Below are 18,084 nucleotides of genomic sequence, written 5' to 3' on the forward strand. Positions count from 1 at the left end.
CTATTTAGTGACCAGGAGTGATTCTTCTAGAAAGAGGGAAGTGGAGCACATGGCTCTGTCTGACACTTTGTTAGCTCTGTAAAGAATGTAAAGGCTCTACATGTGCCTCCTCACTGTGAACTGGTATCTGTGTTCCATTAGCAGGTTGAAGAGGTTTAATTGTACAGGTGAGGAGTTTTCACTTTCTGCCACTGAGTGTGGAGAGGACTTGGAGCCTTGATGTCCAAAATTATTATGCCTTAGAAATCAGAGTTTACACCTCTCTCAGGCAGCCAGGCTTTTGTGTGCACAAAATCCTGAGAGGACCCTGGCGGTGACTGAGCACCGTGTTCCATCTACCTACAGACATGTATCTGCCCAGTCTCCATCCATGTGTCCCAGCCTTGTATCCAGGAGTCTGTCATCCTTCAAAATACTTGATCTCTTTTCCCATATTGTCTGCATTTTAAGAAGTTGATACTGGTACAGATGCTTCTGGGCTGAATTTCTGGCACCTGATTTCAAAGTTCTGTCTAGGGATACTTTCTTCAGTGCTGCAGACAATGAGGAATTAATGACAAAAAACCCCACCTTCTAGGTCTATTTTAGCCATACTGCAGTTATTCCTGAGTTACTATGCACTCTGTCCTCTTGACCCACCAAAAATGTCCACTACACCCAGGCACAGGGAGGGATGGAGCACCAGAATACAGTGTCCTCTTCTGTTCCCTGCTTTTCCATCTGGAAATGTATTTCTCACCCAGCTGGCAGCCTGCCAGCCCTGACCCAGAGCAGGGCAGAAGGGGACTGTCCCTGTGAGCTTTGCATTGCTCTCTTCCAAGGGACAATGGAGCATGCAGGAGTCACGCTTTGGAGACAGAGAAATGAGAAGTGAAATACCTGATGAACTTTTCATTGCCTCTAGTCAACAGTATTGAGCAAACATGTTCCAAAGAGTCATTATTGTACCACCTGAATTAGTGAAATAAAAGTGAAGACTATTTTATTTTCTGACAGCTTATTTTCACAGTGGTTGTCCAATAACAACCATCACCTCAGTCACAGGGTCAGGAGGTTCACGAGTTGTTCCATCAGGATGCTCAGCACACTGGGAAAGCTATTTTGATTCATATTTGCTTGTCCTACAGTTTTGGGTGACATCCTTGAACCAGGAAATGCCAGAGAGCTTTGCTGTCTTTGACAGTTCACTTGTGAATACTCCTAGGAGAATTACTTGAGGAATGGCATAAAGTGTGTTGTTGCTATTGTGACTGTTGAAAGCATCTCACACATGACGTGCTTTTTAAAAAAAGAAGTCTCATCTCTCTGGAAAAGCATTTTTTTGGTGGAAATCAGTGTCTGGAGTACAAATAGTGTTGTGGTAGGTAAAACATACAAGTGGGTCAGTTTGAGTTAATTTCTGAATTTTTTCCTTACCAAGATCTGCTGTTGCTTTGGGAGTATTAAAATATTGGAATGAGAATTCTGCTTACTAAACAATAACAAAAAAAAAATTTGTTCCACTTCCAGATTAATTCTTTTTTTTTTTTTTTGAATGAAAACCCAAATGAAAAGTGGTCAGAGGGAAAGCTTCAAAAATTAGTATTTACACTTCCAGTGACCTCAGCACAATCCACAGTTGTTCAGCAGGAAAAAACCAAATTCCCCAAATTCTGATGTTCTAATTTATCTTTAAAAAGAATCCACAAAACAAATAAAACCCCATGGATGGATTTTTCTTCCCAGCGTGCTTGCACTAGGGAACAAGACATAGAGATGATCAGAGCCTGAGAGTTTAACCAGGAATAAAATACAGGAATGTGTTCTGGCCCTCACGCTTGGTCAGGTTGTATTTTCCTTTAGAAAATTCTTCCCTGTGCTCGTGGGATATCAGAGATAATGATCTGTTGAGTAGGAGCAATGAAGGAAGACTCTCAGTCAATAAATTTGCTCAAAATGCAAGCAAGTGAAATAATCTATTGTCTGGTGCAGCCACTCAGTTACATGTACACAGTTCAAATAATTCCAAAGCTTTGGCTGTGCAGAAATGTTTGGATTGGAGTATAACATACTGGAAATTCAATGTTGTTGATGTGTGTTTGCAGGAATTTATGACAGGGAAAAGAATTGAATTTAAAATTTTATTCTGAATCTTATATTAAATCTTTTTAAATATATCCTGTTAATGCTGAACTCCTAACCATTCTTGTAAAAGAATTCTCTTTTAAAACCAAAGCTAAGCAAAAAGCATTTTTATCAGCAGAATGAGCTTCAATGAGAATTTTTAAATCTGGTAAGGTTGTTTTTTTTTTAATAGTTCAAAAGAGAAAATAACTTTTTTTTTTCCTTATGAACTTTCCACTCTGTATTGCATTGTCTGCTGTAATGGGCCATGTTGATGGAGTCAGTGTAGTCCAATAGGTACTGCATAGTTCAGCTAAAAACCCATAATAAATATTGACTCCTGAGAAGCTTGTTCTTCTCAAAGAAGACTTATATGACTCAGATTTTGTTTAATTTTTTTTTAATTAATTGCCTCATTAAGTGGTATTTGGAGTAGCCAGAAACGTCTCCCTTAATAATGGCATAATTTACGTAATTTTTTGGTGTTTATCAGAACCAGAAACTTTTTGCTGCCTTAGTGGTTTATCCATTTTCTGGAATCTTTTCATGCTACTTTACATGCACAGACTGCTGTCTGCAGGCTGGGCCTGGATGAGTTTTATACACAGCTCATGGAAAAATTTGCTTGTGCATCCCCAGATTTATGAAGTGACTTGGAGTGCCATTGTATCCAATTAGTATTTCTCTCCCTCGCAGAATAATTTCTTGAGAAATATTTGCACTTTATAAAATTATATACGTAATTATATAAGCTTTTGGGTAATTACATGTATATTTTAGGTTTTCTGTACATTTAATTATGCTTTGTTGTGAACTGTTTACAGCATTTCTCGCTGGTGGGGGAGAGGAGAAAGGGAGGGCAAATGGAGCTGAATGTGGAGTAAAACCAAGGGAAATCTCATATTAAAGATTCACCAATGAATCTTTGCATAGTTTATGCAAATCCAGTGGGTATTTTGTGGAAGTGTTAATGAGTGTCACATCCTGATTACTGCAGATTTCCCCTTGCATTTCCAACCGTACCAAATCCAATTGAAACTGCTAAAATTAACACCACGAGTCCACAACAGTTTGTCAGGAAAACGTGTGAAATTTGTTTTTAAAATATCGTGCACTAATTATTCTTGGAAACGTCATATATAGATGTTGACATAAAAATATTCCACATGCATCCATCTTGATGGATGACAAACTTAACATTGGTCCCCCTACGTCCTTCTGAAGGACCAGCTATTTCTGAAGCAAATTTTGCATCTCACTATAGAGGAAACTGTATCATTTAGCTGCCCTGGCACAGGGACACCTTCAGCTATCCCAGGTTGCTCCAAGCCCTGTCCAACCTGGCCTTGGACACTTCCAGGGCTGGGGCAGCCACAGCTTCTCTGGGCAACCTGTGCCAGGGCCTCTGAGTAAAGATTTCCTTCCTTAAGGACGTGCTGGTCCTTTTGCTGAGTGTGAAATGTGGCCTGTGATGTATGAAGTGACTCCACACTAATGCATTTAGTTAATCTCAAAAACTGCAGAGTGAAAAGTAAAAAAATTAAATTAAAAAAGCAGAAAAAAATGAATTAATGATTATGTTTCCCTTTACTTAACAGTTATTCTCAGGGTTTTGAACACTTCAGCCAGCTCGCTTGCCTGTCTCCCTGTAACCTTTGCACTTTGTTGCGTGGGCCATCCCTCTCCTCTGAACCTCTCTATGTATTTGCTGGGTTGAAAATTTTGAGACAACTTCATGTCCTTTTTGTTCTCTTTTTACCCAGTTTGGCAAACAAATCCTGTCTTTAGAACTGGGCTGAGAAAGCCCTTGCAGCTCACGAAAACAACTTCAATCTAGAAACATTTGAGGGGAGGGAGATTTCTATAACATCGCCCCGGGATGCCACTGGTAGGAAGGATCAGGATGTCCTAGCAAGGAGTTGGGTATGGATCTTTTATTTAGCCTGCCTTTATCTTCCAGTGCTGGTGATATAATCCTGTGTATATGACAAGTCATGATCATAATGAGCCTGTTTATTTCGAGATACGTAGTGGCATCGTTCATTTGCACATTAAAGGAAACTTTGCTGGGAGAAGACAAATATGAGGCCACAAAAGCTTAGTGATTATTGTAATGCTAATCTGTATTCAATCCTGTATATGTGTCACATCTTGAATACTTTAAAAAATTAATTAGTCAACTGTGTTGTGCCACAGATGAGCAGGAGCAAGTGGCTGCTTCCAACCACAAGCTGTGGCATTCTCTGTGCCAACACGACTCTGAGGGAGAGAAGGCCCCCAGTAACTGAGCTGGAGGTGGTCCCATCCTCTGCCTTCTGCCTGGTAGTGCACAAAGTGTGGCATTTGTGTGATTGTGTTAGTTTGAACCTATTTTCGTCACTTAAAATATCTCAAGTAACAATCCCAACATTGCTTTATATCCTGTATTTATAAAGATATTTAAATCTTTGCATTCATTTTAGTGGGAAGTATGGATCGTGCATCTTAAGTTAGTGACAAAAAGTCTCTTTGGTATGTTTTGCAATCTGGAGAGCAACTGTAAACGAAAATAGGTTGAGTAAAAATAAACACAGCTGCAAAATAAAGATTTGTCGTTGCTAAGAATAAAAGATACAGATTTACTCAATTTCCCAGCAGAATTGTACCTCCATACTTCTCACAGATTTGCACAGAAAGTGTGTTACTTTTCCACTTACTGTGCCAAAAATTTTCTAGAAATCTCGAAGCGACCTACCCATCATTCTTTGTCCTTTGCTCACTATTGCTCCTGTAGGTGCAGGCACATGCCAGACTCCCAGCTGTCTCCTGGGGGGTTGTGCTCGCTGTGCTTTGCTCAGGAAGCAAAGGCAGAGTGCAAGGTCTGGATTCAGACTCCTCCAAATGTGGGTGCCCCAAAGGATGGCAGAGGGAGGCCTTGGTGCTCCCTCAGTGACTTCCACCTGTGATCTTGGGACTGGAAAATGTTCTGTATTAAGTGTGTTGGATGTTCTGAGCACCATTCAGGGTCCTTTTCTATGGCACAGGCTGTAATTTATCATTTTAGGTGTTACCTTGCACAATGTGATTTAAGGGGCAGCAATTGCACTTCCAGGTTTTTAGGTGCTTTCCCTTGTGTTTTGACATTTCCTCTCACACCTGTACAGTGAGCACTGTCACCTCTGTGTTTTCTGGTCACAGGAAAGCACAATTAGACAAATCAACCCTTTGCAGTTTCGTGGAGGAAAGGATTTGCAGTAAGGCTTTGTGAAGTGAAAAATAAGATTGCAGAATTGCAAGACCTTTTGAACTCACAGTGCAGGAAAAAAGTTGTGTTTTCAAAATGTTGTGATTTCAGAAAATGGTGATTTGTTTGGGAATGACATCTCAAAGCAGATCCAGATTACCTCTGAAGGACATATGTAGTGAAATGTTAAAGCCAGTGTTGCAGCCTGAACTGGTAATCCTTGTTTGTGCTGAAGTACTGTTTGCCCTCGTAATGTGATTTTTTGTGACTGCTTTAGCACTTCAACAGGGCTGTGAATATGGATAAGCACATAAGGAATTATTTTGCTTCAAAACTTTTCAGAGACCTGTTTCTTCTTCATGTTGGTAGGTGTGTTGTCGCCATATGTTTCACATTAAACATTGCATCAAGCTGAAAAAAATAGTCCATAGCCTTGAAGTGAATACTGCTGATACGTATTTTTGTGCTTTTCTTATAGCTGAGAAAAATGAGATACATATTTTTCCTTGATTTGATGCATCTTCAGAAACTTTGCTCTATTTTAGGAGTTTGGATAAGGAATTTTTTTTTGAGCATGACCTTCCAAGAAGCAGTGGCTATGCAAAAAATTACTATCCTGTGGAATATGCATTTTTGGGCTCCTTATGAGGGACTGAATACAGGCATGACTGGTTGTTTTGATGGCCTCTTTTGTAGCATTTATGCAAGAAACTTTTTTTGTAGCAGTGTTTGAAGTAACATTTATTAGATCAGTACTGGTTTAGATACATCAAAATTATGTTCCTCCAACTGCTTTATTGACGGGGCTTGACTCCTTGTTTTTGAGTGAAATTAGGCATGTTTTTGTTGTAAAAAGGTAGCAAATAAAATTTTGCATTTAATACTTGGCAAACTTTGGCATTTAGATTTACAGCAAAAGTGTAAAAGTGCCTTTGGATGACTGTAATGTTTAATTTACCTCCTTTGTGAACTACTCTAATTGCATGTGCAGCTGAAACAGTACTAGAACATTCAAGAGAGATTAGTGACATCAATAGCAATATACCTCCTTGGGAAAAGACAACACCAAATAATAATGCAAAATGAAGCATTTCAGATCAATATAATCACATTTAAAAGTTCTTTATAGAGGCTATTTGTAAGCCAGCAGTGAAAGAGAAATCCTGACATTTTGAATATACAGAAATATAATTTGTGAAAGCACCTAGTACTTTATATGACTGATTTTTTGGAACATCCTTTTTGTAGGTCTGATGCTAAAACCACTTAATTTTGTGTACTCTTGTAATTAATCTCATTGTGAGCTTAGAAACACTGTGGATGCTTGCAGGATCCAGCCCCTGGAGAACGTTTTACAATTCTGCTTGGTAGAGGAAAAACTTGTGTTTGCTGCTTGTGTTTCTTTTGATTTCTTTGATAATTCAGGTTTAAAAATCTTTATCGTTTAGATTCTCCACAAAAGATTATACCGAGAGTCAGTGTAACATTTTGAATTCTCAAATGTAGGTTTCCTTGAGCTTTGTTATGTTTGTGACATCTGATGGATGTTGTGTTTCTCACCACGTTGGTCTCCTGCCTTAGACACTCACGCTGTAACCAGAAACTGTTTTGGGATAAAGCTGCAGCGTGTTTATGATAAATCACACGACACTTTTCCCACTGAATATGCTTCATTAGGCTTGCTTTCTGTAATGCTGCTGGATCATTAGATGGCATGTAGAAAGAAACCATTCCAGCAGTGATCCATCAGGCATGGAGAGCCCCCATGTGTCGGACACAGACCTGCATTAAACCACTGCCCTGTGTGAAAAGTGCTGTCAAAACTGTACAGGTGCAGAATAACCTTCTATAAGGTGCTACTTGGGGACTTTAACAATCTTCATTTTACTTCAGTGGTTTTTAGTAGCTCCCCCAGCACGGAAACTTAATTCAAGGAATTACAACTGAATCAGTTACACATGGAAGACTTTCAGCTGGAAGCTTTCCAGGATGTCATGCCTAACTTTTTGGATCAGTCTTAAAAGAATTCAAGCCTGGCCATTCACTAAAAGGTACTTACTTTACAGATACTTTGGCCTGTTCCTCTGAGAAGTGATTTTTTTGTTGTGAAGTGGGAAATGCTCCCTTTTTTAAGGAGAAAAATGTGTAAGGGCTATGAAACAAGTACATTTATTTAGAACTTGTGAAGTAACAGACATAATGTGATGACACTCGTCTGTGCTATTCAATGAATACTTTGACAATATTTATTTGAAGATCTCAAGTAAAAAAGGAGATAATTCTGGAATTACTGAAGCTTCAGTAGCACTGCCATCACAGTAATATTTTAGTTATTTAATGTTTTTCCTTACAAGTGCAGTGGAAGGGTTAGAGAGGTGCCTTCCATGTGACTCTGTGTGTGTCTGAGTCAGGACAAGGATCTGCAGTAGCTGAACCAAAGCAAGACCCTCTTCTTCCCTGTTGTGGTTCCTCACTCAGGCTTTTGCTTATCCCTCAGATCAGTTCACAGAGAATTTAACTCTTGGTCTTGGTGTTGCTCCAGGGGTTGTAGTTCCACACACAGCTGCTGAAGGATCCGTGCTGTCAAACAAGGGGATGCCAACCCAGCTGAGGTTCTACAGCCCCTCTACAGTGACTCAAGGACAAGCAGTGGCATCCTTTGACCATTACAGCATTTAAGGAATTTTCTCTCTTGTTCATATGTGAGGTGGAAGAAACATTTAGAGAGAGTGGTGAAAATGAATGTATAATACGTACAGCTTTTTATTCAAGGTCATTAATTCTATAGACTGAAACATGAATTTACGAGTCTCTTTTTTTTAAGTTAGACATAGACATTCAGACTTTTATTTTGATCTGATTCTTGTCACCACTTTGTGAATGATGCAGCCTGTTCTGCAGTGCTTCCCCCTGCTCCCCACCCCCCCTTATTTGTTGCTAATGAGATCATTACTTGGTTTAAACTCTTTTCCATTACTTGAATAAAGCCTGGGGATCTCTGAAGAACAGCAGAGGACCACATGTAGCATCTGCCAGCATTGCTGGTCCTCTGATTGAGTGACCATTTGTGCTGCAAAGGCTGGGAACAACAGGCCAGGGTAGTGGGGATGTTTCTTAAGTGGCCTTGCCCTTCACAGCATGTTTTTGTAAGACAGTGGCAATTGCTGCTGGTGTCACTTTTAATGTAAGTCTGAGCTTAATACTAAGGATGGAGATAGAGGAGAATGATAAGACAACCCTCAGGATTTTGTTGATTGTAAATGATAGTGTATGGTATCTTAGTAATCCCTGCGTTTTAGTTCACCCATGTTTAGACACACAAGGTGGTTTAATCAGAATTTCTAGCATTTCAGGGCTTTAGTGCTCTGAAACATATTAGCCCTGCTTTAGCAGGCAGTGTTTATTCATTTCCAGAGCACTGTAGGGTCATTAATCCTCTGAGCCCTCCTGAGAAGTCAGAGATGGGAGACACTGTAAGTTGAATTATTCTAATTTTACAAGTGGGAAAACTGAAGAGATGAATAATGTGGTCAAGGCCACACAATTAGGCAGTGTGAGCTCTGGGATATGTTCTGGCTATTAAGCCCAGTGGTCAGGCCAGCCCTTGAAACATTCTGCTTTTTAAATTATGCACTTCTGCTTTATTATGATTAAGATGCCTTCATTTTCCCATACTCTGTCTAGGTAGATAGTCTTCTTTTCCCTGCAGGTACTAAGGTGGGCATGACTACAATAAAAACTTCAAAACAAGGAAAACCATATGAAATCAGATTCTGAATCTGACGTTAGTTTGTATATTTTAAGTTTTCATAGAACATAATTAAACCTTCCCTATCCCGTTCTGCCACAAAGGGGTGCAAATTCTTTGATTTACATATACAAAAAAGGAATGATTGATAGAAATTATTTTCTTGGAGATCACTTTATTAGTCTCCTTTTTGATTGCAGAATAATGATAAATATTGAAAGATGTTTTACTAAACTCTTTGAGTAATGGTGTATGTGTGGTAAGAAAATTCATTTTTGAGAATTACAAAAATCTTCTAAGTAGCATCTATAGAATTTTTCACTAGAGTTTAAGTGGTTATTTGTTTTCTTTGGTTGCATAAAGAGATGTACTTTGAAATAGCAATTTCGTAGGGAATAAGCAAGGCTTTTGTATAGAGAAAGATGTCAATTTTTAATGTTTATCTGAAACATTTTTGTTTTCTCTGCTCCACAAATGGGTTAATTGCTGCCATCTCTAGTGGAAGATGATCAGGTTTTATTTCAGTTGCAGCCAGTCTTTGTCTTAAAAATAACTTACTCTGCAATATTGTTGTTTTTAAGCAAATGCAGAATTTCGCAGGTAATTAATCATCAATTAATCCAGACGTTAACCATCTCGCTTAAACTGTTCAGAGAACAAAATATGAACCGTTTTATCTACATAGACCCGAATAGCGAAGCCCTACAAACTTTAGCACCACGTCCAGCGTTTCAGCAAGCATTTAATATTTAGTCCATCCGTTGAGCCATTCCATAAATGAATTCCCGAGTGTAATCTGCTCTCCCCTGCCCACCTCCCTTTCCCACAAGGCTGTGGTTTTTAGCTAAGCCGGCGTTGGAGCCGCTCTTATCTACAAATAAAACCAGCGCTGAGCGCCTGCACTGCGAAGCCTCGTCGGCGAGGGGAGCAAAGCGCTGGCAGCCGAGGGCTCCATCCACCGTCTCGTGGCAGTGTTGGGGAGCGCAGGGTACTGGAAGTCAGAAATACTGTCCCGGAGACATTTGGGATCATGTAGGTGTAGCGGGAGAGGCTGGAGCCGCTTCCATCCCGCCCGCTCGCATCTCTCCGCCCGGGAGTCCCGCGGAAGGGGCGCGGGGTGCCCAGCGCTGTCCCCTCGCCCTGCTGGGCTCCTGCAGGAGGGACGGGGACGGGGACAGGGCCACAGGGCTGCCCGCTGCCCTCGCCCCCGGCCGGGAGCCGTGGATGGTGCCCGCGGGCCGGGGGCTGCAGGGCCGGCCGGGGCCGCTCCCCCCCGGCTCCTCCGGGAGCTTCCCCGCCCGCGATGAAACCTTGGCAGCTGCTCGCAGGCTTAGGAGATGCCCTTCAGGTGAGGCTGAGGCAGCTCCGGAGGAATTGCGGGGGGGGGGGGGAGGAATTCCGGGGAGAGCGGAGCGCGGGGGGGGCCGGGGCAAGTTGGCATGTTTGGCTGCGGGGGTTGTGTCGCCGCCGGCAGCGACTTCCCGACGTGAGGGGGGAGAGGTGAGGGGGCGAGGGGGGCTCATGTGGAAGGTGAGAGGGTAAAGGGAGGGGGGCTGATGGCCGGGTGGGAGGTGAAGGGATGCGGGGTGAAGCGTTCGTGGAGCTGCCGGCCGCGTGGGGAGCGGGATGGAGCCCGGGATGCAGCCCCGGACCGCTGGCACGGGGATGCTGCCTCTGCTCAAAGGTGTGTCGTGTACGAACTCACCGATGCGACGGCGGGGCTCGGCGCTCCCGGGGTGTTTGTCCTCCCTGTATTCCCCGTGTATTCCCTGTGTCCGTGTGTGTGTGTGTGTGCACGGCGTGGGCTCGTCCCCGCGAGCGAAGGCAGCGCGGGGTGAGGTGCCTACGGAAAACACCGTGCGGGGGGGATTATTCGTCCTTCCTCCGGCTGCAGTTCATGTGAACTTCATCTTCAGGGAGCTCCTTGACTTTCTTTGGGTGGAATATGTATTAGCATTTATATGGAATGTAGCAGGAGGCTCATCAGTAGCGGTTTTGTCAGATGGATTGTTGCCTTAACAGCATTCCCGACCAACCTGGGAATTGCCTCTTTAGCTGTAGGGTACCTGTATGCCATCAGAATAACATACTGATCTTAAAAAACACAATTTAAGTGAGTATTTTAAAGTTTTATTGCTGTACTTGTTAAAATACATGGGATGAAACAGCAGCAACATTTAGTTAATAAATACAATTTAAGCATACAGATAATTTTGGCTAACAATCCATTTATATATTTTTGCATGGAAAAAGGCAGGAACCGTGTATAACAGACTGGGATTGAAAAGTGCCTATCAGTTTCCAGCTGGATATAATTGCAAGGTAATTTGAATACTTTGAATGACTTTAGCAATTTTCTTTCTTTAAAAAACCCCCACGGTTCAAAGTGTGGAAAAAAATGTTGAGGGGAGTGGGGAAGGTGAGTTTCGGTAGCTTTTAAAAAAAGAAATCTCTTCCAGACTCTTCATAGGGGCATAATATTTTTGAAAGACTTGCTGTCACATGGAGGAGAGTCTGGCACAGCCCAGTAGTGGAATGCTGGGCTCTGCAGTTCAGGCACCATGAAATCACATTGCTTCCAGGACTGTACATCAAATTCCACTCCAGGTATTTTATTTTGGTGGGTGTTCAGGAATTTAGTGAGATCTAAAGCAGTCTTTGTACTTGTGACTTCTGTAGTGATAAGGAATTTGGTCTTGATAGAGAAGTAATTAGGATTTATATAAGTGTTTAACAGAAAGTTCACAACTGTTTTTGCTTGTGAAATGCTTAGTTTATGAAATGAAACAGTTAGTTTACCTACAGGACATTGGTTTCATATGTATTTCTAAAATGAGGCAATGGACATGTATAAAGTTTGAATGTCTTGATATTCTGACCATGCTTTACAGATTTATTTTTCAGGCGTGTGATGTTTACATTGTTGTTTTTTGAGCATGCAAATGAAGGCTGACTTCTCAAAAGTGAGCTAAACTGCAATTAAGTGAACAGCATTCCCTCCTCTACAGCAAGAGCAGTGGTGCTGTGTGTAATCACTGGTTTTAGATTGCAATCATTTCATGGTAAAAAGTAGACTTTTTGGGTTTATCCTTCACAGGTGCTTCCCTTGAGAGTCCGTGTAATGTCTGTCAGTTATCAGCTTTGCTTCCTTTAAATCTCCCGGATCTATAGGGGTTTGATTACCCATTTCAGGGTTTTTCTTCCTGCAGCAGTGCATTTCTCGGGGGTTTAGAGGCTGTAAACATTCAATAGCTCCCATTCCACTGCCTTCTCTGTCAGATGTGGGCAGGAAGTTGTGGTTAATCAGTGCCTCCCAACATCCAATACCCTGGTACCTCCCTGAGTGTAAGTACAGCTCATTATACCCCTTTCCAAGCACAGTTTTAGAAAGATTGAGCTTTATGTTCTTCCCTAGGTGATAAATGTTTGAAATCAGAATAACTTAACGATGGATGGATGAAGCAACTTTATTATTATCTGGCAAGGTGTTATGTTCAGTCTCTCTAACTTCAAAGCAGTTACTTCAGTAGTATCATTATCATGGAATTGGTCAAATTTAGTTGTTTTATAAAATTTTCATGGAGGGCCTCAGTTTGCTCATAAACCAGAAAACTTTTTCCAGGAACGAGTAATAAATTGATTTTTCAAGTGATCAACCTTGTGGTATTCTAAATGTTAGAAAAGGTCTAGAAAAATACCCTGAAGTACAATATCAGAAGTTTGGACTTTTTCCATTGTAATGAAAAATACTGTTATTAAATTTTAGTAAATTTTATTAAGATAAATATGTTAGATATGGTAAATGAAGCATCAGATTAAATAGGAGAAAGGAGATAAATGTGGTTAACTCACGCTTTTAAGTTATTGTGACAATAATTGTGAAAGAGTAGCACGAAGAGTAAACCAGGGGAAAAATGCGTAGGGAATTTTATCTGTAGAAAGCATCTTGTCTAAGCTTGACTTCATATTTAAATTTAAGTAAGTAATGTGCTAAAAGGGAGTTATTTTTCACTCCTTAGTTAAAAGCTCAAGCCGACTAAAATCAAGCTTTTAGTCGACTTCAGTGATAGGGATTTTAGAGTTTTTCTTGGAATGATTATGTCACAGTATAGTATCTTTCCAGAATTTAGAGGTGGGAACAAAGACTACAGAGGACCTTGATTATTTCAGGTGGTTTTTCAGTGGTGTTGGGGTTTTTTAATGTATATTTCAAGACTGGGACATAATTTACAGCATCTCGAAATGTTGATTTTGAAATGTATTAACTTTATAGGGGAATAAACTTTACTTTCCAAAACAATTATTCTGCCATAAACAGGCCGAAAATAAAGTATCTGCCTTTAATTTTCTTTTGGAATGTGTTACAAAGGAATAGTTCTCATAAACTCTGAGGAAATAAAGGGTTCAGTGACTACACTGATCTGCAGCTGGTGGCTTTGCACAGGGAGGCATTTTTGAACACAAGAAGTACCATAAGTACATAATCACCAGAGAGGAGAAGAGTTCAGGCTTATTCTTTAAAAAGATGCATCATAAACATGTTTTCTCTAAATTTCAAATGCTATGGGGTTGCCTTTGGGTGAGGTACCAGACAGATTAGTGAAAAGAAGTAGATGTATAAGATGTATAAGTGCCAAGCTCTCTTCTGGTGAAACTTCCTTCCAAATTTATCTTGTCAGTCGTGGAGGTCTCTACCTTTAGGAATAAGTCTTTTCCTTCTCATTTTCTTTTTAAGGGATCAAGTGGAGATGTTAAGGAAGGTAGCAAGAGTTGTCTTCAGTGACTTTGCACACTCACTGCTTTTGCTTTACCTGGATTTCAGTTTGGACAGTGTGAGAAGGTGTTTGCTTTGGGGGATTGGAAGTCAGTGTAAGCATTTCTGCTTTGTGTTTGTCTCCACCGTGCCCCCTGTGCATTTAATTTCTTTTCATTCTGCCACGTTAAATTGCAGAGGCTGTGATTTCCCTCCATTGTCTTTGAAAATAAAGCACAGTGTGACTTCCTCCACCAGGTTGCAATCAGAGCCTATTTCTTCTTTTGTTCTGTAGTTAATTACAGATTTCATGCACAGCAATAAGGCTTCTGCAAAGTGGAATTTCACTGATGGTCAGGAATATTTCAGAAAATGCTGTCGTGTCACAGGGGCTTATTAGTTGCCTTTCACAAACATGGAGACACAAACTTTTTCTAAAGTATTAAAATGGAGAACCTGCTTGAGTCAGCAGGAACATCCAGATTCAGCAAAACTGGGTTATGAATTCAAGCAATTAAACGTGACAAAAAGCCCAGTTTTACTGCCTTGACTTAACAACTTTCTTGTATTTTTATTTGGAGATATAAAAACTTCAAAATTTTCTTTTCTGTCAGGTGTTCCCAAAACCAAGGTGTACCTCCAAACCCCACAAACTCTTGAAAGTCCTCTTGCTTTACATTTGCACCTTGAGTTTTTCTTTAAGTATTTTTTATTCTCAAGAGAAGCAAACACTGTTATTTTATTCAATTTAGGATACTTGGAGTTTGACAGCTGTGCATTATGTACCTGCATTTTGGTAGAGATAATTAAAAACAGACTGGTTGAATATTTAGTAATGAATAAAATAATCTTTTTTGATCAATATTAAATATATATTGAAGGGTTTGCTGATGATTATTAAAAATCCAAGCTACTTTTTTTCCCTTTTGTTTTTATGGATTTGATGCTCAGAAGTTTTAAGCAGATTTCCTGAGTAGTAATTAATTATTGCAAATTTAGCTGGGTAGAAAAGGGGAGGGAAGTAACCAGATGAAAGTCAAGGCACTAAAGACAAATGGACCAACCTGAACTGGAACAGAGTTTTAGCAAAGATCATCCATTCCCCACTCGTGTCTTGGAGCCTGATATAAAATTCTAATCCCCACCCTTTGCAAATGGAAATTTTTCCCTCTGTTTGTGCTGTGGTGCTCTCTGGTGCTTATGGGGTTTTTAACTTAAAAAGTTTTCTTTGTTAAAGTTGGACTTTCTGATTACATGAATTAGAGTAATGGTAGTCCACTAATAGTAATCCAAGAACGAGATTTGGCCATTTTTCCGGGTAAATAAATTGTAGCTTATGTGAGAACTTGTTTTAACTACTAATTAAACTGAATCTAGTGGCTGCTTTAACTGTAAAAAAAGTGAAGTGAGAGGCACATGTGGCACATCCCTGCTGCTGATTTGGGGACTGATTTCTTGCTGCTGAGAACTTGCACTGTTACCTGATGCTCTTAAGGAGAGTCATTTCATGACTAATGTCATTTAAGCTGAGACTCAGGATCTTTGAAGAACTGCTGCCCCAGTGGAGCAAGTCTTCTAAGAACATGACATTTAGATCAAGCCCTGATGGAGCATCTTGGCTCTCTCCTTCTGCACTGCTTTATGTGACTTTTGTGTTTTCATCTTGGCATCAAGTGAGCACCTGTTTAAGATGACTCTGCCTTTCTGCCAGCACGTGTCCTTGGGGAGCAATCCTGGGATGGCAATTCCCCTCTGGCCTCTGACTTTTCCTGGCCCAGCCTTTCCATGTGTGATACCAATGAAGAGGAAGAGGTTCATTTGGCAGGATGAAACTCCTGTCACCTGTGTTTGCAGGGAAAACTTGATGTTTGGCTGTGACACACAGGAATCTGAAACCATATTTACTTTGTTGGAATATTTGCAAGACTATAATGAAAATGAATATCATCTAACATTTTCATTTGAAGACTTTAATTTTATTTTATTTATTGATAAGGTCTGTATGATGAACAGTGAGAAGATGTCCTGTTTTTCCTCCTTGCCAGTGGAGGCAGCACCACATGAGGCTGTGATCCTGCACTAATCTTGACAGTTACCAGGAAAAGCAGGACAGTGCTGCCTGTGCCAGAGAGCAAAACCATCTCAGAACCAGAGCTCATCTCAGGTGGCATTTCATTGCAGTCTTTGCCAGTGTCAGCAGTCAGAATCCAGTCGTGGCAGGCTGAACTTTCTACCAACAGAGAAGCCAAGAGAGTCAACTTAATTCCATTTTGACTTTCATATTTGAAATCATGAGCCTTTTTCTTCATCCTGCTTCCCTTTTTTGAGCCACGACAGGCAGTAGTATTTACTAAAGGAAGATATTAAGAATGGCATTGGGTATTTTAATATTTATTTTTTTACTTCCCATTATGTTCTCAAGATCTCACCATCTCTCCAGAAAGTACTTAAAATTATGACAGCAGGTAAATCAAATTGAACACAGTCATGTAACAGTTTAGCAGAATTTCTCTTTGCCCAATTTTAGTCTGGAGAACAGAGCATTTTATCAACTCTCTTTGGTAGCTGTGGTTCACTGATCACACTCCTTCTTAATTCAGTGACTTCAGGATGGTCTTTAGAGCTGGAAAACTGGGGTCAGAGAAGAGCTCAGTTGTGAGATATGTTACAGTCTGTGAATTATCAATGAAATGGGACTTTACAAAGAGTGTGCAGGGGGATGCTGAGCATCTTTGGGAGAGGCAGTAACTACAGGGGACTGAGCTCCTCCACAATCCTTGGATGGCCTGTAGGAGGAGAAACTGCATCCATCAAGTCTTGCTGTAACTAAAGGAAGCAAACTTGTAAAAGAACTGAGTGCAAACCAACAGCAGCGATGCTGGGCAGCTGGTACAGGCTCACACACTCCTCCTGCAGCAGCGTGGAACTACTCAACAGGGAAAAATTGGGTAAAGCTGAAGCCTCTTTGTGTGTTGGTGTTTTTTCTAACTAATGGAAGCATCAGGTTTGTGTGTTAGTGTTTCTTGCAATGAATGACTGTGTTTCAGACGTGGGGCAAGGCATTCTGAAGAGGGGAGGCAGTGTGGTGGTTCTACTTTCATTCACCTTTGCCTACACAGAGCTGAGCAAGCACAAAACACAACTGGTGCTGAAATGAGGTGTTTGGTGATCACAGGAGAACAGTGGTGCAGAGGACCACTCCTCATGTCACTGAGCCCTGCTCTGCTCCCCCAAAGGAGCATCTTTATGAGTGTCATTAATGACAAATATCCTGTTAATCTTTGAAAAGAACTCCCTGGACTACCTTTTCCAATACTTAGAAGTCTTTACCCTCTTAGAAAATATTTGTTTGCTGGACAAATGAAAATCTACCATGCTGCAGATGACCTTAGTGTTTCATGTTCTCAGGGGACCTGAAGAAAAAAAGGCTCCCCTGCTCCTTGCACCAGTTTTCTGTGACTGAGATTCCTCAGGTTTCTGTCCTGCCCATTTTAATTTCTGTATTTTGGTTCAACCCTTTCTAGTTATTGGGAATCTTTATTTTTAATCTAAGAAATGCTTTTTGAACATTTTTGCATTTAAGTGAAAGCATTGAATTCAAATAGTTTAACTGATGATCAGAAGCCAAATATTGGCCATGATTTATAATATAACCAGGATTGTATAATGATTATTATAAGACATAGACATTTGAGGCTGGCTTGACATCTCTAAGCTGCCTGTTGGACTTCTTTGAGACAGAGGTTATGAGGTTTATTATTTTGCCAAAGTCAACTAGAAAGTTTTATTTAGAACCCATGATGTTCCTAAATTTGCACAAGTGTGTGTGTGCAGATATGTGTGTTTGAGCATCTGTGTCATAAAAAGATAAAAGTTAAACACTTTTGCTGATACACTCAAGACTTGATTAACTCTGCCTGCTCTGAATGAGTTCCTCTGAATTATGATTACACACATTTATCCTGTCAGTACAACCTCACAGGGTAAGTGTGGGGAGAGAAGAAATGCAAGACAGGGATTTAGAAGACGAGTCTTTTGACAGAAGAGGTGATGCATCATACTCTGCTTGAGCAGTTTAGCACCTCCCCACTTGGAGGGGGTATATCCAAGAAGATCTGAAGGACTGTTCTTGGATAACCTCCTTCCAGCCTGTCTCATCCCAAGATCCTGTGTTATCAGCTGGGTGGATCTGCTGAGCAGTGAGTTATTTCAGTTCTCAGAAAAGGGTAAAGCACAACAGGGATAAAGTGGAAAATG

General features: G+C 40.7%; 1 protein-coding gene across 22 annotated transcripts in view; it reads left to right on the forward strand.

Annotated features, from left to right (window-relative positions):
- Positions 1–18,084, forward strand: part of RBFOX1 (RNA binding fox-1 homolog 1) — a 1,157,213-nt gene that overhangs the window by 538,826 nt on the left and 600,303 nt on the right. For 2 of the 22 annotated variants that reach the window (XM_032703689.1, XM_032703690.1), the window contains exon 1: positions 9,972–10,422. The exons of 17 other annotated variants lie outside the window; for them this stretch is intronic. In XM_032703689.1, coding sequence (XP_032559580.1) covers positions 10,299–10,422 — 124 coding nt within the window. In that variant the 5' untranslated portion in view covers positions 9,972–10,298. Of the gene's footprint in view, positions 1–9,971; positions 10,423–18,084 lie in introns of those variants that run through there. 3 more of the 22 variants (XM_032703699.1, XM_032703701.1, XM_032703694.1) reach the window with 2 other exon arrangements.

The sequence above is a fragment of the Chiroxiphia lanceolata genome, chromosome 16, assembly GCF_009829145.1.
Source record: "Chiroxiphia lanceolata isolate bChiLan1 chromosome 16, bChiLan1.pri, whole genome shotgun sequence".
In the NCBI taxonomy this organism is placed as follows: domain Eukaryota; kingdom Metazoa; phylum Chordata; class Aves; order Passeriformes; family Pipridae; genus Chiroxiphia; species Chiroxiphia lanceolata.